The 26,383-nt window shown below is 30.6% G+C and overlaps 2 protein-coding genes across 8 annotated transcripts; both read right to left on the bottom strand.

The window, feature by feature from the left end:
- Positions 1-3,926: 3,926 nt before the first annotated feature.
- Positions 3,927-4,448, bottom strand: LOC105786274 (uncharacterized). The gene has a single exon (XM_012612646.2). The coding sequence runs from the start codon at positions 4,446-4,448 to the stop codon at positions 3,927-3,929; it is 522 nt and encodes a 173-aa protein (XP_012468100.1).
- An 8,351-nt stretch (positions 4,449-12,799) lies between these two features.
- On the bottom strand, positions 12,800-18,447 carry LOC105786272 (ABC transporter G family member 22). Of its 7 annotated transcripts, none has more exons than XM_012612641.2 (10): positions 18,297-18,447; positions 17,718-18,119; positions 15,767-15,837; positions 14,994-15,229; positions 14,764-14,919; positions 14,433-14,701; positions 14,209-14,342; positions 13,484-14,056; positions 13,299-13,406; positions 12,800-13,217 (listed from the first exon to the last, which is right to left on the bottom strand). In XM_012612641.2, the coding sequence occupies exons 2-10, from the start codon at positions 18,109-18,111 to the stop codon at positions 13,002-13,004; spliced, it is 2,157 nt and encodes a 718-aa protein (XP_012468095.1). In that variant the 5' UTR covers positions 18,112-18,119; positions 18,297-18,447; the 3' UTR covers positions 12,800-13,001. The 7 variants fall into 7 exon arrangements, with proteins under 7 accessions (XP_012468095.1, XP_052491075.1, XP_012468094.1 ...); XM_052635115.1 differs by having other exon boundaries at positions 14,628-14,701; XM_012612640.2 differs by having other exon boundaries at positions 14,209-14,701.
- Between the last annotated feature and the right edge of the window lie 7,936 nt (positions 18,448-26,383).

Raw genomic sequence — 26,383 nt, 5'->3', positions numbered from 1 at the left:
ACAGTTTTTTCTTTCTAAAATCATTTGAAACCAAAAGTAAAAATAAATAAATAAATAAAAAGAACCCCCAAGTGCTTTCTACTAGGGTTTTAAACCCATTTTCTTTTGCACCGCCGCCGCAACATGTCTCCACCGAATTCTCACCGAAGGCGTTAATCGGAGGTGCGACGCGATGGGCCCTCAACTGCTTTTGAGCAGATTCAAAGCGGAGGTAACCCCTTTTCTCCTTTCTTTGTTATTTAAAAACGAAATAAAATAAAAAAGAAATATATGTAAATAAAATACGAGGGACACTGCCAAGAAAACCAAAAAATCACCTTAGAAAAATTGATATTTTGTTCTCTTATCGATTTCCTCTCCCCTCTTTACAAAATAAAAGTGGCTTTATAGAGCCCCAAAAACTGATTTCATTTTTTGTTTTACACTATATTTTCTCTGCTGGACTCTTTGAGTCCGTGTTTGCAGGTGTACGTGAGGGAACGGCGCATGTGGAAGAGGCCGGCTCCGAGTCTTGCGACGCTTGGAGAGGTCTTTGGAGGCGAAATTGCTTTGTTAGAATTTAGTCGATGGGTTTGTTGGGTTTGGGCTTAGGGTTTGTTTTGTTTTAGGTTATTGGGTTGTTGTAATTGGGTTTTAAAAATGTAGATGGTTTATTTATTTTTGGGTTTTAGATTGGGCCTGGGGAAAAATTGGTTACTACAAACAGTCTTGACCTTCTTAGTTGACTTACTAATTGAAATACCAAGTCTACCTATGGTTTTTTCTGATATGAACATGTTTGATGCCCTTGTATAAAAAAAACACTCTTATTCTGACCTGCGATGTTGATGTCCATATACATCAGCCATTTCTGCTTGTGATCCCTCTTTGCTTTCGCAGAATTGAGTATCATTGATCCAAGCTTCAAAGTCTCACTTTCTGGCTTCGCTTCCACTCCTTTACTGATCACGGAAGTCTTGGATTGTTCTGGATAATCTCGCATCCTATGCAGACCACAACACAATAAGCACTTCATTGACTTCTTCTCATTCTAATTGTCCCTCTTGGATTTGAACCCACGCACAACCAAACCAAGTCTCATGGGAGATTTTTCTGGCTCATCGTCCTATTTGATGACAAAAAACACGGATTGCTTCGCACAATTCCTTATCATATACGAACCTTCACAAAAGAATCATTTCAATAACCCATTCTTCTTTTCCCACGACTTTTTGGGTTTCCTTTTCCCATTTTGTAGTTTCTCATTACCAATATGGCCACCATTATCGTTGTTAAAATCAACCTGTCCATTTTCATCTTCCCCATCACTGCCCTTCTCTTTGGACTTGGAAGGCTCGAACTTGTATTTCCTCAGAACAAGCTTGATTAAGAACTTTGCCACGACTATGACTTTTAAAAGTTTTTGGACCCCTCGACATTTCAATTCCTACTTAACCCACGACTTCAAACCATCCATAAAAAAGAAGAATGCCTCTTTCTCACTCAGATCCATGATTTGGAGCATCAGTTTACTAAACTCCTTCACATACTTCCGAATTGTGCCTTTTTTGTGAAAATCGACACAACTTAGCCCAAGCCTTCTTCTCGGCATATTGGGGGTAAAACTTCTCATTAAACTCATTCTGGAACTCCACCTAAGTCCTAATCGTAACCTGACCACACTTTTTATCTGTGGACCTACGTCTCCACCAAAGAAGAGCAAAATCAGTAAAATATCGAGCATTAGTATTTACCTTAGCATCATCATCCTTGATGCCCACGACATGAAAGTATTGCTCCACCTCCCACAAGAAGTTGTCCACTTACCTTCCGAACCTTGCCTCCTTGATACCAACTGTCACGGGGTTAGACCTTTTATCTAGCAATCAGCACAGCCTTAGGCGATTTCTTCACTTCAAATGTGCCTAAGTCAGCCTAACTCTCGTAAATGTGAGAATTCTAGTAGAATTTCTCTAATGCACTAAAACATAACGGGAGCAAACTCAAACGAAAGAGTAACGAAGAACAGAAAAGCCAAAGGAAAATAGCATGCCAAGTGTTTAAATAAATACTCTCAAATATATTCACAACTATGAATGGAATGAAGTGATTACAATGAAGGGTGAGGTCTCTATTTATAGTTGAGCTCCCCCAAATCCAATGGTACGGATTGAGTTACATTGACGATCAATATTAGAGTTTATCTACAATTGAAAGTCTTAAGGATTTAAACTTTATAAATCTTATCCCTTTAGGATTTACACTATTTACCCTGGTAACTCTAATTTTACTAGAGTGTTTCACTAGGCCATCATGGCTTTAAGTAGAGGGCTTCTCCACGAGTTCCACAAATCGGACCAGTTCATGTGGGTCAAATGAGCCCCATTTAGTAAGTTGACCTCTATGTTATTTTTTAAATAATTTTAAGTTTTTTTTATCATTCTGAATATGTAATTAGGGTCAAATTAACAGAAAAGATGAAAATTGAGGACTCGATTGTTATTATATCAACTAAAAAAGTGTCATTTAACGGTTAGGTGACAAAAAAATAATTTCAAAAACTTTAGTGACCAAATTGTAACTTTTTTTTAGTTAAGTGACCAAAATGAAAGCTAACCAATGTAGTTTACCCTTTATACATAGATATCTAAACTTGACTACTTATACTTAGTATCAAAATTTTATTTTAGACCTAATTGATACCTGAACTTGGAAACCCTAAACCAACTTAGTATTTTTTTAGGTACCTGACTAAGGTTTCAAAAGTGTTTTTTCCACCGGAGAAGTAATGAAAAACACTTGGCTTTTGGAGACAAAATTGTAATAGTAAGTGTTTTTCCACCCAAATACAAAAGTTGAATCTAGGTGTTTTTGGCTTTTGGATTTTGGCTTTTGGCTTTTGTGTTTGGAAGCAAAAAGTATCAAAATACTCTAAATTATATTAACTATTTAAATATAAAAAATTAATTTGATTTATATTTTATGTATCATTATATTAAATTATTTAAATGCCATTTATTATTATATTTAAGATTTTAAAATATTTTATATATCATTAATTTTACAAATAATTTTTATTAATGATTTAAAAGCATTTAATTTTTTTACTTCATGTATCATTATATTAAATTATTTAAGCATCATATAACTTTCCACTCTCATGTCCAAAAATATATTTTAACCTTCAACCACAATTTTTTGTAAGAAAATACTCAAAATTAACAAACCACAATTTTTAACCGCATTTTTTTCCCGCACTTTTCAAAATACTTTCTTCTAAAAGCATTTTTTAACCACAAAAGCAATGAAGAATTAAGTCTAACACTATTAAAATATAATGACATGACATTGACGACCAATAGCATAGTAACATGTGGTAGCCTCACATTTTTTAATAAACAAGTGATCTAATTGATTTTTCTTATAGAAAAAAAAAGGAAATTTTTTATATCAGGTTGTGCTTGACATATTTATAATTTTTTTATTTTTGTCACATGTCGAAATGTGAGGTTGTCACGTGTCACCATACATTATGTTAGCATATTTTAACAATATTAATCAAATACCTAAAAAAAAGTAGGATGTTAATATGTCAGTACATAGATAAAGGGCGAGTTCGACTTAATACACCAAATTTCTTTAATTTTAAAAAAAATCATTTAGATGATATCAAAAACCTGGTTTTCACATCGTCAAGTGTTAATGTTTGAAACGGAACTCCAACCCAAACATTTGGGTGGCGCAGTTGTCATTTGCCTAACGAAGCTAATGCAAAAGCAAAGACACATAAAAATTTCAGAACCCTATGCCAAAGGGGTCCCCAATGTCATAGTCCACTTCTTACATGTTAAAACAGAACCATGTTTTTATGACATCAAAATCAGTTAATAAAATCCCAATTTAAAACAATATTTAGTCCAAATATTTCTTCTTCTTCTTTTTAACAGTTATTTAATTCTAGGTGAATCATCTTCCCTCTGAGAAGGACTTCTCCAAAACCCGGTGCCATAAAACCTTTGCCACATTTCTTTTTCCAGTTCATTCACAGCCTTTTCAGTTTCTTCAGAACCATTCACAATTGGGAAAATTTCCTCCACTGGGCGAATCTGGAGACCCTCACATCCACGGTGGTCCCACGGCTGAATCAACCCTTTTTTCACCAACTTACGCCGCTGCCTCTGACGAATAGCACGGCGGCATAACCCTGCAGGGATCTTGTACATTGCCAAAACTAGAAAGTTGGCTATCCCGAAAGGGGCACAGCAACAAATAGCCGTACACTCAGCTGTGGCACCCCCACAAATCTCCCCGAAACTGGCACTGTCCATTGACCGGCTCCTTCTGCTATTGTTGTTGCTGACACAGCCGTCGCAGTCGACGATGTTAGAGGAAGAAAGGGAACGGCTTGGCAGCCGTGATCGCCTCCGTGGTTCGGTGGTTTGGTTCATTCGGATTACAGGGCTAGACATATTAATCAAATTATTAAAAAAAATGGTGGAATTGTGTTGGATTTATATGTTTGTTGTGACATGTTTCAGTTACGATTTTGTGCTGTCTTTCTTGCAATAGTGGAACAGAAATAAAATGTTAAAAAAAAAGGTAAATTCTAATAATTAGAACCAAAAGGGACGTTTTTAATTTCTTAATTCAACCAAAATCTCTAATTTAGATGATTAATGGTGTTGTGGGCTGTCATATCAATATGTTCATTAGTATTCCGTTACCAACAATAAATTCATACCACCAACTTTAACTGCATACCGCAAATCTTAAGGTGAGTTTGGATAGGCGGTGCATTTACCTGCGGTTAGTGTAAAAATAGCGGTGGCGGTGAGACTAGACACTGTAGCGATACTGTAGCGTGAGACAAAAAGTAAACTAAACGCACCGCACCGCACCCAATCACCCATCCAAACCCACCCTTAGTTTGGTTCAATGAATTGTTCTATTAATATTTTTAATTCATTCAAACTAGAGGTGTTCATGGGTAGGCGGCCTGACTCGACGGCCGCCCAAAATATTGGAGGGTTTAGGTAAAATATAGGCCGAAATATGGGCTTGGGCAAAAAAGCGGGCAGGGCTCGGGCACCACTTTTTGGCCGGCTGCCCCCCTTACCGAATAATAAATTTTTTATTTTTATTTTTATTTTAACTTTAAAATACTTTTAAAATACTTTTTTTAATTTTTTAATTTTAAATTTTTTAAAATACTTTTTAAATTTTTTAATTTTAAAATTTTTTAAAATACTTTTTTAATTTTTATTTTAATTTTAAAATAATTTTTGGTATTTATTTAAAAAAGGCGGGCAGGCCCGGCTTATGAATTTTTCTGGGCCTGCACAGGCAAAATTCTAGGCCCATATTTCGGGCCCGGGCCTAGGACTCGGGCCGAATTTTTTTCTGGGCCCGGCCCGGCCCAGCCCATGAACACCTCTAATTCAAACCATACATCCTATATACTAACATTTTATAAACTCTATCTATCAAATTTGCATATGTTTAAAAATATCATAGAACACATATAATTTGAAACTAATTAATAATATGTGCAATATTAAACGCATAACTATATCATGGTGATGTCATTAATCTCGAGTTAAAATCAAGTTAACTTGTGATGACGACTCAATCAACAATATTATTAATATATTCGATTGATGAAGGTAATAAAATGTGTATATTAAAATAATGCTTTGGTTAAATGGTAAATTTAATGTTTTTCTAAGCATTTAACATAAGTTAAAATCCTTTATACAAAAGAATATTTTTGGTCGATTGATTGACTTGTGGTACCAACTCAATTAAGGACTTAAATAATAATATAGATAATAAGTATTACCAGATTTATTAGAAATCTAAAATATCGATAAAAAATTATATAATAAATATTTTTATTAAAAATAAAAATGCTCGCTATTAATTAGACATGTTCATAGCCCGGGTCGGGTCAAGTTTAGGCCTTGTCAAAATTTTAGACTCGTTTGTTAGGTCTTACCTAAAAAATAGGTCTAAAATTTTGTACAACCCCAGCCTAGATAAAAATACTAATACATAAGTCTAGCCCGGCCCGTCCAAATTGAAAATAAATATTTTCCACCAAATTAAAAAATATGTATATTTAAATAATATAAGTGTAACTTAATAAGCAAATATTTTTAAATTAATAACAAAATTAACAATAAAATAAGAATTATACAATATCTAAACAAAAATAATAAAATAATAGTAATATAATAATGAAATGACAATAAAACAATAAAAAATAACAAGAGAATAGAAATTTTTTTATTTTTTTATTAATTCGAGTCAAACCGAGCCCAAGTACAAAACCCTTACTTGAGGCCTATTTTTTTACCCGAGTCTTTTGGTCGGGCTGGACAGGTGTGGTATTAATATTTGTTGATTTGTAAGTAAAGAAAATTATATTAGTAATATAACTACTGAGATGATGCTGGCTGAATTCAAGATTTAATATAAAATAAATAAAAATAGATTAAAAAATTATTTTCAAATTAACAGTAATCTCCAATTAATTCTCTGAATAATCCCCGGTCCATATAAAATTATATATATCATTATAAATAAATAACACAGAGAAGGTGAAGGAAATGTAGAAGAGAAAATACTAACGTTGGTTTCACAATCATTTATCAAAAAAGCAACATATTGAATGTTAGAAAAAACGATAATAGCTTAATAGATTAACCGCGAATTTCTTCAATTTCATAAGCGAAATAGAAATTTTTAAAAAAAATCAATATAACTCATTTCTTTCTTTAATTAATTTAATATAATTAAAAAATCAAATCTAAAATCTCAATCATCAATGGATCAGATCAGTTTCGTAAAAACTTCAATCATATTAAACAAGAAAGAAAGTACAACAAATAATACATAATAGATTTTTTTTTTTAAAAAGGAGACGAAAAGGAATCAAGAAGTGAAGAAGAAGACAGGGTGAAGGAAGAGATGAAGAAGCTTGAAGCAGGCGCAGGAGAAGGAGAGGAACACCACCCCGTAGACGATCCTCAGCCCCATTTGATTTGAAACTTTTTTTCCCTTTTCTATGTGGGATTTGATCTTAGATCTCCTTCTTCTTTGTTGGGCTATTTAAGATTGAGGGGAAAGAAGAAGAAAGGCAAAGCAAGTGGATTGGATAAGATATGATAGTAACTGCTTTTTTTTTTTGAAAGAATTGCTTCGAAATAACGTTACTCCAAAATTGGAATACGTGCGTTCAACTTATAAGCGACGTGTGGGCAATGAGTACAGCGTATCGATGAGTTTTTTCAAAAAAATTTCCGCCTCCAATTGGTACATATCGACTTTGATTTTTTGAATTTTCCTTTTCCATTTTATCCATTTTTTTTATTTTTTTATTTTCACATATATAATATCTATCTATATTATATTTATATATTATTTTTGGGAAATTTTGTTTTCATATGCGATTTTAACTTTAAAATATTATAATTACACTTAAAGTATGAGCGTTCGATTGAATCGAGTGAAAAATTTTCGAGTTCATAAGTATTATTTTATCATCCTAACTCAATTTAAAAAAATTTCGAATCGAGTCGAGTGAAATGAAATTCTAGTTGAGTCAAACCAAGTGAAAAAGTTAAACATGTCAAATAAAAATATTGTTACAGTATAACTAATTCCATGTTAAAGCCCATAAATTTGAAACCATATATGTTTGAAAATTTTTCAAAGCAAAAAAAAAATATATATATATATATATATATACTTTTGAGTATTGATAAATTTGAATCATTAATTAGGTCCCAAAATTATTATTTTAGAAAAATGTAAATTTTAACTTTTATATATTTTTAAAAAATTTTAAAATTTTTAAAAGAATTTTATAAAATGTAAATTTTGAATTTTTTTGTAATTTTTATCGAGATAGTGACCAATTTGCTTATTTTCAAAGTTGACAGGGACCAAAAGGGTATTTACACCAATCTATTATTCAAATTATTCGAGTTATTTGAATTTTGAAATTCAACTCGACTCGAACTCGAATCGAGTTATTCGATTTGGCTCGAATAATTCGAATAACTCAAATAACTTGATTTGATTAACTCAAAATTTAATGTTTTCAAATTGAATAGAGTTTTGCTCACCCTTAACCCAAGGTCATTAAATTATTAGTAAGTTTATGTTTTGATCAATCAACTTCAAAAAGTTATAAAATGGTTGTTAAACTATTCAAATGTTTTTCATTTAAGTTACCAGGTTGTTAAGTTTCTTTTACAAAAAAGTCCAACTAACGAGCTCCAAGCAATGATTTAACGACTGATATGATGGATCAGTACCCATCAACGAGTAAAAGAATATAACTTAGATCCAAGTCGATTTGATGGTCAATTTCGGAGATCGAAGAAAAAAATGTTTAAATTTTGGTTCACAGATTTGTGACGTTTAAAGTTGTTTCATTGAAATTTTTTAATTGTAAAAGAGAAGAGAAATGAGATCTTTTGATTGAACAATGAATGTAATACATATACAACAAGGATTTTGTAATTTTTTTAAAAATTAAGTGACCAAAACGTAAATTTACTAATAGTTTAATAACCTAGGATGTAGTTTATCTTTTTAATGTTAAAATTTTACCATTTCAACCAAAACCATATTTAGTTATTATATTATTACATAAATTATTTATCTTGAGTGTGTCATAATCTAGTTTTTTTAAAATAAATATGAATATAATATTTTAAGATTAACTTCATATATCAAAGGGATAAATATCAAACTTATATATAAATTTTGGTCGAATGTGTACTTTGACACATGAATTTTGATTTGGTGTAATTATATACATGAAACTCTAATTTTGATTCAATTATAAAATTATATCAATAATTATTTTAGTAATTTGTAACAATTAAATTAAATCACCATTTAGTATATAAAATTAAATCAACAATGTTATTGTGATAGCTCACATGAAAGTCCACATGTACTTCAATGTTACCATAAATAGTTAGAATGATAAATATAAAGGATACAGCACACAACAATATTGATAAATAAAGGAATAATATTTAACGCATTGTTGGTGCATGAGCCTTATGCACTATCACTAAATAATAATACGGTATCTCATCATTATATAAAATAAAAATAATGGAGGACTTATAAATAAATACTAATAATTTTATTTAAAGATAATAGATTATAAATATGATTAATAAATACTAATAGCTTTCAAGTCTAGGGTTTAGGTTATATGATTTAAAATTGAGTCTTGGTTTTAAGGTTTATGGTCTCGAGTTTAGAATTTCAAGGGTGGGAGTTAAAATTTAAGACTTTAAATATTTATTTACAATTAATTATTATTTAATTATGTTTAAATAAAGTTATTAGTATTTATTTACATGTCCTATCTTTTTTTTTAGTTAGTATTTATTTTATTTTATTTATGCATCGACGGTGCATTCTCCCATCAACAAATGTCAAGTCTTATATAATTAGAAGTGATTTGAAGATAAAGGTGTTGTTTGATAATGTGAAAAATTTAGTGTTGAATTTTCAGTACTGAATTTATATAAAAAATTGTTTGGTATATTAATAAAATTAAGTATTGAATTTAATTATGTTGTTTGATAAAATTATATTGTTTTTTAAATTATTTATTTATTAAATTTAATCTTATTGATATTCTTTTTGTATATCTTTTATAAAAATTAAATATAATAATCATTTTATAAAAAGAAAAGAAAAGAGATAGATTATTCAAAATAATATCAATATGATTTAAGCGAAAATATCAAAATAAAAGAACAAGAATGAAAAGGAAAGGCAGAGGAAGTGGATAGGATAGGATATGATCGGGCAGGTTGAAAATTTTTTAAGGGAATGTTTGGCCTCTAAACTTGGTAACTTTTTTAAAATTAGCTCCTAAACTTTTTTCTTGGATCACATTAGTCCCTAAAGTTAGCATCCATTTCACCAATCGGTCCCTATGATTAACACTGTTAGTTTTTTTAAGGCTTAATATATAGATTGGCCCCTAAACTTGACAACTTTTCTCACATTGGCCCCTAAACTTTTTTTTGGATCATATTGATCCCCAAGGCTGGCATCCGTTACACAGATTGGTCCCTACACTAACATAGTTTTTTTTGAAGAATTTGTTGACGTGGACAAGTATAGAGGCGACACATGGAAAAATAAGGGGATGGCACATGGATTCATTTTTAATCATTCCTACAAAAATTTTAAAAAATCTTAAAAATCTTAAAAAAAAAATTAGAATTTTTTAATATTTTAAGAGATATTATAAATTATAAACATTCAAAAATTAATATATAAAAAATTAAGTTAAAATTTAACATTTAAAGCTCACTCTTTAAATATTTAAGTTTAAAAATAAATAAAATAAAATCTAAAAATATATGACAAATAAAATAAAAAAATAAAAAATAGTCAATTTTTTTAGAATTTTACAAAAAATGAAAAAAACCAAAAATAAAGAAAATTTGATGAAGCGTGAAGTTAATCGAGCTTGACTAGCATTGGCCGATGCTGACGAAGGGTTGACCAACATCAACCGGTCAATTTTTGTTTATTTAATGTTTAAAATTTTTTAATTTTTTTAATTTCTTGTAATTTACTAAAAATTTAACCAAATTTATTATTATTTATTTTTTGAACATATTTTATTTTTTTTGAAATTTTAACTAAATTTTTTGTTTTATTTTCAATTTATATATTCTATTTTTTTATTTTTAATTTATATATGTTCTTTTTTAAAGTTTTATAATTTATATATTTCTTATTTTTTAACAATTTTTAAAAAATTTCAAAAATTTAAGGTTTTTTAAAAGAATTTATGAACAATTAAAGATGAGTTCACATGTCGCCCCCTTATTTATCCACGTGTCAATATCATGATTGTCCATATCAACAAATTCTTAAAAAACAAATGGTGTTGGTGTAGGGACCAATCTATGTAACAGATACCAACCTACCTTAGAAACCAATATGATCTAAAAAAGTTTAGGGATCAATATAAAAAGATTGTCAAGTTTAGGGATCAATTTATATATTAAACCTTGTTTAAAATAATAAATTTGTAAATTTGGAATACGTGTTTAACAAACACCTTTAAGCTATTGGAATGTTACTGTGGGGCTTTGCTTGATTTGACTGTATGATTTGACTGGACCGGTGGTGGATTAAATTATTAATTTTTTTATTCAATTAAATAAGTTAATAAAAAATTTAAAATAATAATACGGAACCTACCATTTTAAGTGATGTTGATATAAGAGAGGAAATACTGAGGAGAATGTGGTGGAGCAAGAAAAGCCAGAGAAAGTAGGTAAGGTAAGGAGGTAAAGTGGGTTGAGTGCCGAGAGCATTTAAGGTTTGATTCCTTTTTAATCGTTTTACAGGATATTTATACAGAAGGAGATTTTCTGCTCAATGAGGCCGCGTCATCGGCAAATTTGAGACATGATGATCGTGCAGTCAGCCAGGTACTAAGGTTATTATACATGGGTTGTCTTCATTCATGTACTTTTCTTGCATTCTCTTGGTTAAGTTGGCTAAGGTAGTACGAGGTTGTTACGTTCAGTGGTCTCTTGATGATCTCCTCTTTAAAGGTGGATGTGCACCCACTCAAAACGGTGGCCTAGAGGATGAGGTGCTCGGATGGTTGGATGGTCACCCAGTTATTAGTTGGACGATAGAGGACTATCCGAGTGCTTAGATAGAGAATACACCAAGTGTTGTATGTCGAGAGGTACGCAAAGGATCATCCATGAAAGTCTCTCAAATGTCTTTCCATGTTATCATGAATCACGTTGAGTGACGTATAACAATTGAAATATTTTTAATAAAAAGGTAAAGACCATTAGATTTGAAAGTTCACTTAAAAAGCTTCATGATATTATAATTTCACAATATTTTAGCTAGCAATTCAAAAAATAATGGGATAAATATCTAACTTATACATTGACTTTGGTCTAATGTATAATTTGATGTATGAACATTGATTTAATACAATTATACGTATGAAACTTGAATTGTGGTTCATATATATAAATGAAACTTTGATTTTAATTCAATTGTACACATTTAAATAAACAAATACATATATTTATTTTTGTATTAGATTAATATAATTGTTTGTGTATGAAATATATCAACGTCAAATGGTACTAATTCGATAACGTTGTTAGTGATTTGTGAAAATTGAATCAAATTAAAATTTCATATATAAAGTTGCATAAAATCAAAGTTCATGTATGACATTACATATTAAATCAAACTTTATATATAATTTTGATATTTTTCTTAAATATTTTGACGAAAGGTTATTTTCTTTCAATAAAAATCTACTCTACTGCAAGTGAAGAACTAATATAACCCAAGTTGCGATCTTTAGCATTAGTAATTAATATCGAAAGGCTCTATCTTAAATATGATTGTCAATAAAAGTAACATGGAGCTTCTTGTATTAAGAGTAATATTATATTTTGCTTTATTTACTTAAAAAATAGCCCAAATGGTCTATGTATGTTAGATTAAAGAGCAAACAGGTCATTTTGTTAAAAATTACATTCGTTTCTACTATTAAAAATTGATCCGACGTACGAGGTACACATGACATCACTTTTTGGTTATTCTATCAACCACACAAGCTTTTAACAATACAAATGGATGAATTTTTAACAAAAAAAAACAAATTTGCTCTCTAATCTAATGTATAAAGACTAATTTATCGATATGTTAAGTAGAGTAAAATGCAATTTGACCCTTAATACAAGTTTAATTTCTTTTAAGGTAAAAAATCAACATCATATGCCAAAGGATTCACTAACTTCAGTTTACTAATTATCCACCATGTACATGGTTAAATTCATCACATACGACACATCATTGTCAATTTCTTAAGGTAAAAAAAGAAAATGGAGTTGAACCCCATTTTGCAATCTCAAGCTTCTTTTTCTTTTTCATTCTTGGAAATGTTGGTAGTATTACACTATTACTATTATCTTTTAAGCTTAACAATGAAGTTGCATTTTACGCAATGAAAGGTAAGCCAAGAACCGATACCCGAAAATCATTGCAACCAATGCACCCACTTCCTTCAACCCACTGTCTGTTTTAATCCCATTTACTGTTGGCATAATGTCTTGGTATTGTACCTTGAGAAGAAGCTTGTATGTGTGATAATTGAATGACATGTATCTGATCCATGATATGAACACTGGTACTTTCTGCAACATTGAACATAATATAAGTATAGGCAGGCGGCTAATCGATGGTATTGTTCGGTTTGAAACGAAAGTAGCTTATACCTTTACAAAATATCCACCGGCCAACATGAAGGTCATCACAGTTACTGAAGCTAAAGTAGTAGCTCTCTTTAAGTCCATTAGTGTAGCACCAATGGCTAGTCCAAGACCCTGCAAAAGCCACCCAATGTCATCCCTTGAAGTTTAAATGATATGTTATGGTTTCATTCGGTTGCAAATGGACGTACCTGGGCCGCAACGATGCAGAGGAAAACTGTAAGCATACTGAGGAAGAAATGACTAGCACTTAGTCTTAGTCCTGCCATGAAATAAACTACTAGAAGGAATAGTACTGGTAATATCAGATCAAGTGGTAGGTCACTTGTAGTTCTAGCTAAAAAATACGCACTCAATCGATACATGTCGGCGGCTCGCTCTTTGCCTAGCATTGCTCTTTCTTGTGGAAATGTAAAGATTGCAGTGAAAACAGGAAAGAAACCCCAGAAAACAGCAATGAAGAACAACAACCCTGCCTGATCTTGACGGCCTCGAATCGTTTTACTATCTGATTGCCACCATAGTAATCCCAAGATGATTGCTGTTGAAAGAACTTGTGTGATCCTTAACCAACTAAAGTAATCATGCTTTCGTTCTTTGATCCCTCTACAGAACAAGATACAATATTGTTGCCACCAACTCGCACCCCATTGTCGCTTCGAAGATGACACTTTTGATTTCAGTTCTTCGTCTAGTGGAAGAGGAGCCAAAAGTTTCTTCTTTTCAGTATCTGCAACTCTTGATTCATAAGCCTCCACTAAATACTGCTTTCAAGTGAATGAATATATATATATATGTTAGGCAGATTAGTACGTTAGTGTATTTACATACACTACAAAAATGCAGTCCATTTACCTGTGATGAGTCATAGAGCTCCTCTTGTACTGTAAAAAGATGAGTCAAAATCGAACATTACCTCGTGTACAACTGCCGGTGGAGGCTTCCCATTTCCGGTTTCAGTTTCCGAATTCTCCATTTGAACTTTGTCCTCAAGCTCTGATGGCACAGAAATATCCGTCAAGTTCCCATTCGCAAGGTCAAGTAGAAACTCTGCAGGGTTCATTGCAATTAGAGGCGAACACCCGATGGACGAGAAATAAAAAATAGCTTCTGATGCTTTCCCAAAGTAGAGTAAACTGCCTTTTCCAAGAAGAATCAATTTGTCGAATTTGTGGAACAATCGACTCGATGGTTGATGAATTGTTGTTATGACTGTCTTCCCAACCTCAGCAATGTCTTGTAATGTTTGAATAGTTCTTAAAGCAGTTGTTGAATCCAAACCAGAGGTTGGTTCATCAAGAAACAAAAGGGAAGGATTGATTATGATTTCATTACCAATGCAAACTCTTTTCCTTTCCCCACCCGACACTCCTCGAACGAACGATCCACCGATCATAGTGTCTTGACATCTGCATATCATATTACTTCAGTAACAAGCTAAGTTGACATGAAAACAGAATTCGAGTTTTACCTCTCCAAGCCTAATTCATAAATCACATCGACGGCTCGTTTTTCCTTCTGTTGCCTCGTTAATACTTTTGGAAGTCGTAACCGTGCGGCATACGTCAACGTTTCTTTCACCGTAAGATGCGGAAACAAGACGTCGTCTTGAGTTACGAATCCTATCCTGTATGATTAATGTTAGGCCTCTCTAGTTTAGCAGTTTTCGTGACTCCTAAGTTTGAGATTGTTATCTGTTACCTGCTTTTAAGGAACTTGGAATAAGGTTGATCATTATACGTAATCGAACCGCTGACGGTGGATTGAATTAACCGACCGCCGAGCAGATTAAGAAGAGTGGTCTTCCCACTTCCAGAAGGTCCCATAAGTGCAAGAACTTCACCAGGATTCACAGCACCAGTGATCCCATTCAATATATCCCTCTCTTCACAACTTGTCATCCCTTTAATAATCACTTTATAAGTCACATCTGTGAACTGCACTTACAAGACATGAAACAAAACCTGGATTCAGCATATCATAATCATTCCCCCCTACGTTCACTAAAACATTATTACAATTTTTCCCCATCAAAAGAAATTTGAACATAAATTCATACCCTTCTTTCCTTTGTGCTTGTAACTTTACATGTCCTCATTTGGCCAAATGAGCTAAAGACATAGTAAATAAACATGACTTTCTAAAACCCTAAATCCCATGTCTTTATAAAATATATGTTTGGTTTCATTTGTTGGAAAGAAGGGGGGAGAGTCTTGTCCATGCAAAGATGAGACTAAACTCCGTACAAGACAGAACCTGACAATGTTAGCCATGTTCGTTGATCTTTACACAATTCTCCATCTCTTGCCTGTCCAAATACATATGGTACCCAAAATTAATCCATGCACCATTAACAAGCACACACGTTTTTTTTTTTTTTTTTTGCTTTTCAAGACCTGAAGATTGTTGTTTGCAGATATAACTAAATGATGATGATGAACCAAAGAACAAAACATCACTCATTAGTTGTTTACCTTAAGATATATTGGCAAAGTGGGTTCTGTCTGAAATTTCATCTTACAGGTTCTAGCTTCAACATCTTCAGCTGCAAATGAATATTTTAACTACTAATTGTTTTAACTGTATCTATATCCATAAGATTAAAAACACATAACATCATTTTTTTTTTTGTTTCGCTTTATTATTTATAACATGAATGAGAAACCAGATTGAGGCACCAAAAATAACAAACAAAAATATGTTCTTACCATTATTATTAGTAACTCTGCTCATACTAGAAGAAGATTTTTGCAGAAAGGGTAAAACAGAGAAAGTGAATATTAAAGAACAAATGGTCTAGTAGCAGTAACCATTTTTCCTCCATACAAAATATACTACTTTTTTCTGGTCACACTTCATCAGTCAAGCCACTTGTTCATTTTAGTCCAAAACTATCAATTCATGGGTATTATTTCTCTAAAAGTGATCAATTTAATGATATGACATTTTGGAATTTTTCCTTGGTAAGAGGTTTACCATAATGTAGCACACTAATTCCTTTGAAGCTTAAAATGTTTAAGAATATGAATTAAGAAGGTAGAAATTGCCATCAAAGAAGCAATATTTCAAAGACATGGGGTCCATTTGTTCCATCAGATGGTTAATGTAATGGCATCCACAATGAATATTTCAACCTTAGGTTATGAATGTCCCCCATTGATGATGAGTTTGATGTGACTCAAATTAAGCCTTGAATCCTCTGATTTAGAGTTACTTTCAAGGTTGTTAATAATTGATTTTAGGGTTTGGGATGTAAGGGTCTGGTGGACATCCTTCCTGTACTTTATTTTATTCCTAATCTTCACTGTTTCCAATTTTATCTACAAATAAATGGTATCATCCTAGTTCACTTGCCAAGTCTTTTAGTATGTATAACATAATAATTCATTTAAAAATATTAAAATATGTTAGAAGTTTTATAGTGTCTGTAAATTTGTACTTTTATTTCTATAAATTTAGTTTCTCTATTTTCAGATTTCAACTATTATTACTGTTAAGATTATTTTGTTAAATTCAGATTCATTATAACGCCATTCTTTTAATTACATTCTACCAATTGAATTTTTTTTTCAAAATGTCACACCAACAACTTTTTAAAAAATTATCAGCAATTGAATTTGAATTTTGAAACCTATAACTTTTTTTAACCTAAACCCTACCCCATACCACCCTGAATCCTAGGCCTTATATCCTAAAGCTTAGCCCCTGGATGTTAGATTTTAGCAAAAATATACTTTTATATTACTGTTTTAACCCACAAAACACACACAATGAGAGGTGGCATGTTTGAAATTAATTATAAAAAACAAAAAACAAAATTCTTTTGAGCTGTGATGGTTGATAAAAAAAAAAAAAGACAAATACATCAATTCTTTTAGTTACTCTTTTTCATATGTATAATTAAGAAAATGTATGGTTCAAGTGGAATGATCATGACTCTTTTAAAAGATTTATATACAATATTTATATTTTAGTTTATACATTGCTGGAAAATCAAATAATATTATTTATTTAAGTAAAATATCATAATCATTAATAATATTACTATACCATTTTTGAAACAAATTATCATTATTAATGATAAAAATTCAAGTGGCTTAAAAAATAGTTGGTGACCTATAATTTGGCCAAATTTTTCTACTGTAACAAAAACCAATCATTTTTCTTGGACACACCCTGCCAATCATTGCTCTCTTCTATCCATATCTCTATGACTACAAAGATTTTTGTGAGGTAAAATTTTGTAAAAATTATATTATTTTTGGAAGTCAAAATATTATTTTATTATATATTAATTTTATTTGTTTTGGGGCATTTCATTTGATTCATATCACGTAAAATTTTCTTTTAAAAAATTTAATAAATTTAAACCCTATTCAAAGCAGTGGCTTTTGCATGAAAAAAGCACAGTTTTGAAAAACTTACGTATGTCGTCGTCGCTAAAGGGTTTAGAATCGGCGATCTCATCCGGCGGCACGGTGAAGCCAGTAAACGAAAAAGACAACCCCAAACTAGCACTAGAGGCGCGGCTGAGAGCTGCTCCGCTGCTCAGTTCCTCCAAGTCCAGCTTCATTTGAGCACTCCTTGACTTCCTAATGTAGGTGTTATTATTCTCACCGCTGCTCCGCCTCGGCGATGCACCCATCATCACCCTCTTGCTTGACTTCCTCGACAGTGTCCCTCCGCTTTCGGAGGTTCCCGGTGGTGTCTGCTGATCGCTTTGTCGAGGTGACTTGAAAGCCGCCGCCAGTGTCTCCACCAGTTGGTCCGATTTGGTTCTTGCCAAAGTGGTTGAACTTGAATGACTACCTTTCTCCATGAAACAAACTGCATGGACATAACCCCAAACATTAGTTTCTTCAAAAAATTAAAATAAAAAATGTTAATTTAGATAAAATGTGATCCAAAGAACCATGAAACTAAGTTTTGTTTGGTTGATGAGAAAAATGCAAAGAAAAAAAAACAGTTTCATGGAATCAACAATGTTAAGATCAATATACATACCTTGTTTTTCTATGAACCAAAAGGGAATTCAAAATCTGAAGAAAAAAATGCTTTAAGAAAAAGAGTAAAGAAATTATATCAGTTTTTGCCTTTGTATGGTGGCTTTAAAGTGCTTCAACTGTAACGATCCTCAGCACCACTAGTATGTATATATATATAAGGTGCATTTAAAGAAGAGAGATGTTTGAATTACCGAAACAGCCTCTGAATTCTTGGGAATTTACAAATAAACGCCATCCAGATAATCCCATAATACTGTGATAATAACGGGAGTTTGATTAATAAAAGATAGGAGATACGATGGATCTGCCAAACACCCATCACACTCAATGCGTACCACCATCCTTATCCTACACGTGTTCGGAGATATTCACGGTTATGTTGGATGATACTGTTCATCCCAATTTGTATTTATAACATATTCTAATGATTTCGAATATATTTATTCAATATGAAATCAAACATAAGAGTAAGTATTTGACCAAGTAGAGTCAATTTGAGTCGAAAAATTTTGAGTTAGTCGAGTTGACAAATTCTATTTTAGCAACTAAATTTAATTTGAATTTTTTCAAATCGAATCGAGTTAACGAATCCTATTATTTCTATTCAATGTTGCGCTTAAAGTTCAGGGTTCGAGTTCAAGGTTCGGGATTTTGGGTTTTGGTTTGAGATTTAGGGTAAAATAATTACCAAAATTATGTGTCAATGACAGGAGAAAATTGCACAAAAATAGAAAAAAAAGATATTAACTTACGAAAAAAACAAAATAATTAAAATTTGTTAAAAAAGAAAGAAAGAAAATATGTTTGTTATCTTTAAAATTTAATGACGTGGCATTATTTTATTAGTGCCTAAAACTATACTTTTAGGATGATCCTAATATAATTTATTCTTAAATTAATTAATAATACTTTGAATACAAAAATTGATAAACATATAAATATTTTTAAAAATTAAATGAATATAATTAATTATGTAAATATAGAATAAAGTGAAACATGAGATAAATATAACGTGACAATTAATATCTAAATTACATAATAATAATAATATAAAAATGTGATATAAATTGATATACAAATAACATAAAAACAATTCTTGCTTAATTGTAAGATTTACTAATTAATAACATTAAAAGTTAAAAGTAAAACTTTCTTTTACATGTAATTTTGAGGATTTAAATTCTAAGTCATCAAAATTATATCCTAATTAAAACTAAGTACTTTTATACGTATTAAAGAATAAGAGCTTATATGAGTAAAAAAATTTATAAGGACTTTCTTTAGGTAAAATAAGTCCTCTAAAGTTTTTTAAAAAATTAATTAAGTCCCTTTGAAATTTTTTGCATCTAATTGAACCCCTGAACTAATAAAATTGATCAAATGTACCCTTTAACTGACGTTGACAGTTAGTATTTAATGTCAATGTTGATGTGGCCATTAACAAGCACCATGTTAACATCAGTGAAAAATAAAATAAAATTATTTTTAAAATAAGTACACAATATTTAAATTAAACACTTATTATCTAGATTCATTTTAGAATTATAAAAAATAAACAATTTATAAAAATTATAAAAAATATTTATTAAAACTATAAAAATATTAGGAAAATTTGTTTGATAAAAATTATTTAAAATTGAGTAAAACCCATAAAATTTTATATATTTTATATAAATTATTTAATTAATATAACTTGCACAAATTATAAAAATGAGAGGCAAAAATATAACAAAAGAATTGCTAATTTTGGTTTATGATATAAGTTATTGATGTCCGTTTTCTAATTTAAAATATAAAAATAATAAATCATTCTTTATAAATTTTATAAAACTGTATGACTTTCAATTAATTTCTAATAATTTTTTATAATTTTGTTATTTTTATAATTTCAAAATCTATCGGGATAAATGGGTGTCTAGGTTCATTTTGTACTTATTTTAAAAGTAATTTTAAAATATTTTTTTTATTTTTTGCGAACGTGACAATGTTACGTCAACAATCGACGCTGATGTGGCATCTGTTAATGGCCACGACAGTATTACCGTCAAATACTAAATGTTTAGTCAATTTAATTAGTTCAAGACTTAAATTAAGTACAAAAAAAAATTCAAAAGGGCTCAAATAATATTTTTTTTTAAATCGAGAGCTTATGATATTATTAAGACTTTTTTTCTCCTTTTATCTCTTAGTTTTTTTTTTTTTTTTACGTTGGCAGTAAATGATTTAATTACCTCTATCACACCCAAAAATTTCATGACTGTTGTCATAAAATTGAAGCATTCAAAAGTCTAACTATGGCTTCTCGGGATAGCTTTAATAGTATTGTCTAGGTTGGGGTGGTCGCCGCCTAATCAAAGATGTCGTAATGTGCGGTCAAAAGCTTATGATGTGGTTTGTTTGTTTGATGGGGAGGGCTTGCATGTCTAAAATTTCAGATATGAGGCCATCCTTAAATTCTAGATTACCTCTTCATCGGGTAAGAACTTGGGAGCTTTCCATATACAAATGATTTTTTATTTTTGAATTTCAATATTTTTTTAAGTTTTAGGAAAGTTTATGAGAGAATTCTGCGAAGCATTGTCCGTTGGGAGTCATCAGAATCTTTATTAGGTTCGGTATTGGACTTAGGGTGTCTGTACTCAATTTTATCCGTAAATTTTGTCTCTCGACCCCACCGAAAATCTTGAGAGGTTAATGATATGAGAATGCCTTCATCCACTAAGAAAATATGAGAATTTTGCTTTTAATGGAAATATTTGATTATATGAACCATGCTCTTATATGGTAGTAGTTTTTACTCTATGAACCCTTCAAGACTCTCGACAAAATCAAGAGACGAAACTCGAGGATAAAATCAAGAACAAACATCTTAGGTGAAATACCAAACTTGTTGAGAAGTTCATTAGCTCTTGACGAACAACACTCCATAAATTTCTCTCAATATAATTTTAATTTCTCCTGAACAAGAATAAATGAGCATAATTATAAACAAATTAATAAATGCAATTAATACATTCCATTGTATAAATGAATAAAGTGATAATTGCAATATATCTAATAAATAAATTTAGGCTAAAAACCATAGTTTAAATTAAAATTAATTTATTGGCTCTCCCTTTCTTTCTTTAATGTAAACTAAAGATAATGTCCGAATGTGTACATATATGCGATGGTGACAACACCTTGAAAATTATAATTATATACTGGTTTTTTCATGTTTCGCCTTGGGTTAATTATTTATTTATATTAAATTATAGAGTAAAATTTTGAAAATTAAAATATGCTCTAAGCAAGATTTTTAAAATTGGGGCAGTGCTCAAACTGATCAGACCACTAGTTTGTATAGTTCAATTAAATAAATTATTAAAAATAAAAATATTTTTAAAAAAACTCAATTCAATCGGTTTTTTAGTTTGGTTCAACCGATCAATGCTGGTTTGCAGATCAACTAGTCTAATGCCTCTCTCCAAATCGATATCCCAACTGATTCAAACAACCATGACTCTAAGTCTCTACACTTCGTACATTTAGAATTGAGCCTTCCTACTTTTATTTTCAAGAATTTAATCCCTCTACTTTTTAGATTTATAAGTCTACTCTCAAATCATATATAACACATAACATTTTAATTGAAAAGTTAATGATATTAACTATTTGACCAAATTAATTACATTATAAAAATATAGAGATGAAATTATGTTAGAATTTAAAGTATAAAGATTAAATTGAAAATTTAAGCATATTAGAAGGACCAAAACTGAAAATTAATCACTTTTTAAAATGTTAATAAAATGATGAGTGTGTGCCATGTGTCGGCACGAGGAAAATTCTTTGAACCTTATTTTAATATATAGGTATAGATTTTCTTATTATCATTTTGCTATCATCACCCACGTCATCAATGCTCATGTTTTTGTCGTATAATTATATTGTTTGATGTAAGCATTGATTTTAAAGTATAATGTTTTTTTTAAATCTTATTAATATAATATGTTATATTATTTTGAATAGTTTTAGATGAAAGATAAATATATTAAATTGAATATATCACTTTTTAAAAATAATCTGTTTCAAATTTTTAATAAAATAAAATAGCTTAATATTTCTACATTAATTGATAAGTAGCCACCTACCTACGTATCTTATTGAACACCTTTTTTTTGAGAATTTTGGCCCTGTTTGGCAATTGGTCAAAAGATTATTGGTTTGACCAATCGTAATCGCCTGCTTTCAAATGAAATCGAAACAGTGGTTTCGGGACCACAAATCTGAAGTTGGAAAAAATTTTATTTTAATATTATTTTATGGTCTATAGTATGATAGAAATATCGTATGAAAAATTCATTAAGAAATTTTACTGTTTACATGTTTAATGTGATAAAAGAACCAAATTACATAAAGTGAAAAGTTGAATTCTAGTAGCTAAAAGTATCAAATAGCTATGGAATTTAAAATTTAAGGTCCTTACATGGCAAATAGACCATTTAGAGGAGTTAGTAGATAAGAATGATTATTCATCATTGAAATTGAAGAAATATTAGGTTAATTTTGGAAATATGATAAAATAATGATGATAAATGAAATAAATAATTAAATTAATATCATTTTCATCATTTTTCCTAAAACAAAAACATGGAAACCCTAGTCATGGAAGTTGAGTTCTATCAAACTTATTTGGCTTAATTAGGTATGTATTCTTATCCCGTTTTTAATGATTTTTATGTTTCCGAGATCGTAATAGCTTAATCTAGCGATCTCGAGGATTAATTTGTAAAACCGTTAAAGTATTAGGATTTGGCCATGGATGAGTATGCTTGAATTATGAAGTTCTATGATAGAAAATGAAAGGTTGTTGTTAGATAAACAACTTTTGTAAATTTGATGAAATTGTGATATAGGGACTAAATTGAAAATATGATAAATTCATGGGAAAATTTTGAATTTTATGAAATTCATGGGCTGCTATTATTATATATGAAAATTGGTTAGGCTTGAAATAAGGATTAAATTGTATGAATTTCATTTTCCGAGCCTAGGGACTAAATCGTAGTTAATTAAAAGTATATGATCAAAATAGTAATTTTTCCAAAGATGTGTATTAGATTGAATTGAATATGAATTGTATTAAATTAATTTAAATTCATTTGTATAAATCCGGATAGACCTAGTACGGAATTGGATCAAGGAAAATAAAAAGTATCGGATTAGTAGCTTACAAATCTACGTATACTTGTCGAGGTAAATTCGTATAACTAAATTGTATATTTGTATGTGTTGAATTGAATATTGTTATGTGTGTGAAATGTGTAGTTTCCATGTAAAATACTGATAACATATTCGACAAGTACCGAGTCTCGTTTGAACCTTAGAAATTCGATGGATACAAATGACATGTCATTAAGGGTTCCCAATTAGTTGTTGTCTTGCAGGTGTTGCGGATACACCACAGCTCTCACGAGCTTCCCGTTATTTAGCTCTTATGAGCATCCAGATATTTGGCTCTCACGAGCTTCCCGATATTTGGCTCTCTTGAGCTTCCCGATAAATGGCTTGGAAGAGCTTCTCATTATACAGCTCACATGAGCTTCCCGTTATATGACTCGAAAGAGCTTTCCGTTTACATGCTCGTATGAGTGTTCCTAAATATGAATTGACGGATTACAGTTTTGTACACTTTGTGTGTACTTCCCCTGTATCCAACGATATTTTAAATGGTTCAACGGGCACAGTTCTGTTACAAGATTATATAAGAATGACATGAACTGTTACTGGAATTTATGTGAAATACATGGAAATGATCTTACATGATATATTAAAACATGAAATGGGATGATACATGTATATGGAAATTGCTTGGTGATTATGTTCACCTATGTTTATGGAATATTACATGAGATTCACATGCCTAACATGTTGAGAATATGTGTATAGGCTCTTGGCCAAATTGGTTTGGATATGTTATGAATGCTTACCTTAAATGTGAATAAATGGTAAGTTAAATTCCATGTTATATGAACTTACTAAGCTTAAATTCTTATTCTGTTTTATTTTCCATGTTTTATAGTAATTCGGAAGCTCAATTTGGTTGGAAGTTGGTCGGAGCTATTTCACACTATCCCTCGGCCTTTTCAGTACATATAGTGAACTAATTTTGGTTGTAATTGTATGTATAGGTTAATTTGACCAATGATGACATACAAATATTTTATTGAGATTAGCCATTTGTATGACTTGTATTTGGTATATTTTGATGTATATATACTTGTGGCCTTATCATGTTTGATGTGTGCTTGAGGTGGTTGAATAAGAGATAATTTATAAGCATATTGATGATTGGTATGAGATAGTATATTTGGTAAAATATATGCATATATGTGTATTTGGTCAATTTGGTAAGTTCGAATACTTGGATATATGTGGTGATATGTTATGTATAAAACTTGTTTTTGGCTTGATTTGAATGCATTGTTATGGCTTGATATTGTGCTAAACTGTTGTGTTAGGTTGATGATAAATGAGGTGAGAATTGTGGCTTGGAAATTACCTATTTTTTTCCACATGGGCAGAGACACGGGCGTGTGTCTCAGCCGTGTGTCACACACGGCTAAGTGACACGGTCATGTGTCCCCTGTATCTTTCAAATTGCGCAAGTCAGTATACTTAACACAGCCTAGCACACGGGTGTGTACTTGCCGTGTGACCCAAGTCAGAAAGTTACACGGGCATGGACACGGGCTGGGACACGACCGTGTGCCCCTATTTCGAATGCTCACACGGCCTGACCACATGGGCGTGTGTCCCCTGCACCTTTGAAATTTTTTAATATTTTCTGAAAAATTCCTTAAGTACCCAATTTAGTCTCGACTTGTTTCTAATGTTATTTTGGGCCTCGATGGCTCACATAAGGGACATTATGCTTGATTTCGATTGGTTTCTGATATGAATGCTATATGATATGAAATATTTGTTTATTTGTTTTGTAAATTTCGGTAATGCTCTGTAACCCTATTCCGGCGACGATACGAGTTAGGGGTGTTAGAAACTGATTCTATTAACCGATTTGACTAACTGATTCTATTAACTGTTTATTTAAAAGTGTTTGGTAAAACTTAGTTGATATGTGTAAAATGACAAATAAGGGCATGATACATTTTATTGTTAAGTATTTATTTGTTTATAATACTTTAGTCTTTATTTGGTGAAATTATTGAAATAAAACACTATTACCAAGAAATTAAAACATCCATTATGGAAATTAATTAGTGAATGTTTTTGAAAATTTAAATAAACAAATTTCTTAAGTTACTTACAAATATTAACCTTGTGGAAATTGATAAATATAATAGTGTATCAATATAATTGTAAACTATATTCTCAGTGATAATTATGTCACGTTCTTAGTATGTAAAGTAGTGATAATTATGTCACACTTTGAATAAATTTGTCAAGTAGCATATTTCAATTAAGAAATCATTTTACACAAGTAAAATTGAAAATAAATTAAGAGTGCATAAATATTCAAGTATGAATGGGTTCGATTGAAAATTTCTCACGATAATGTTGATTTTTGTAGATTCACGTTGGAGTTTTTTGTTTTTAGATTTACTTTGGACTTTGGAGGTGAAAATGAAAATGAGAGAATTGAGGCTACTAATATCTTGGCACCCCTATTTGGTTTGTGATTATGTGACAAAGAGAGTAATTTTTGAACAAATATGGTCAGATATATATATCATTCCCAATCCATTGTTGCAAAAGTTGCCCCCTGCAAGCATTTTTTGTGTTGGAGTTTTTAGCTCAACAAGTTCTTGCAAACTTCCATTAATCAAACACTACAATTAGAGGGTTTAGCTACTCAATCCTCCATTTGTGCCCAAATCATCTAAAAAAGTCTAAAACTCTGTTTACCAAACACCCCCTTTTATATTAAGTAAAAAATTAAAATGATTACCAAACATATTTAAAATATTAAATGTTGGAAGTTTTCATTTTTAACGAAATAAAATTTTTTGAATGATTTATCAAAAACACCCTTAAAGTACCATAAATCAACCTCTTTAAATATATCATTTAAGTCTAAAATAA

The sequence above is a fragment of the Gossypium raimondii genome, chromosome 1 (assembly GCF_025698545.1).
Source record: "Gossypium raimondii isolate GPD5lz chromosome 1, ASM2569854v1, whole genome shotgun sequence".
Classification (NCBI taxonomy): Eukaryota; Viridiplantae; Streptophyta; class Magnoliopsida; order Malvales; family Malvaceae; genus Gossypium; species Gossypium raimondii.
Note: the sequence above shows the minus strand (reverse complement) of the source record. Positions and strands in the feature narration are given on the sequence as shown.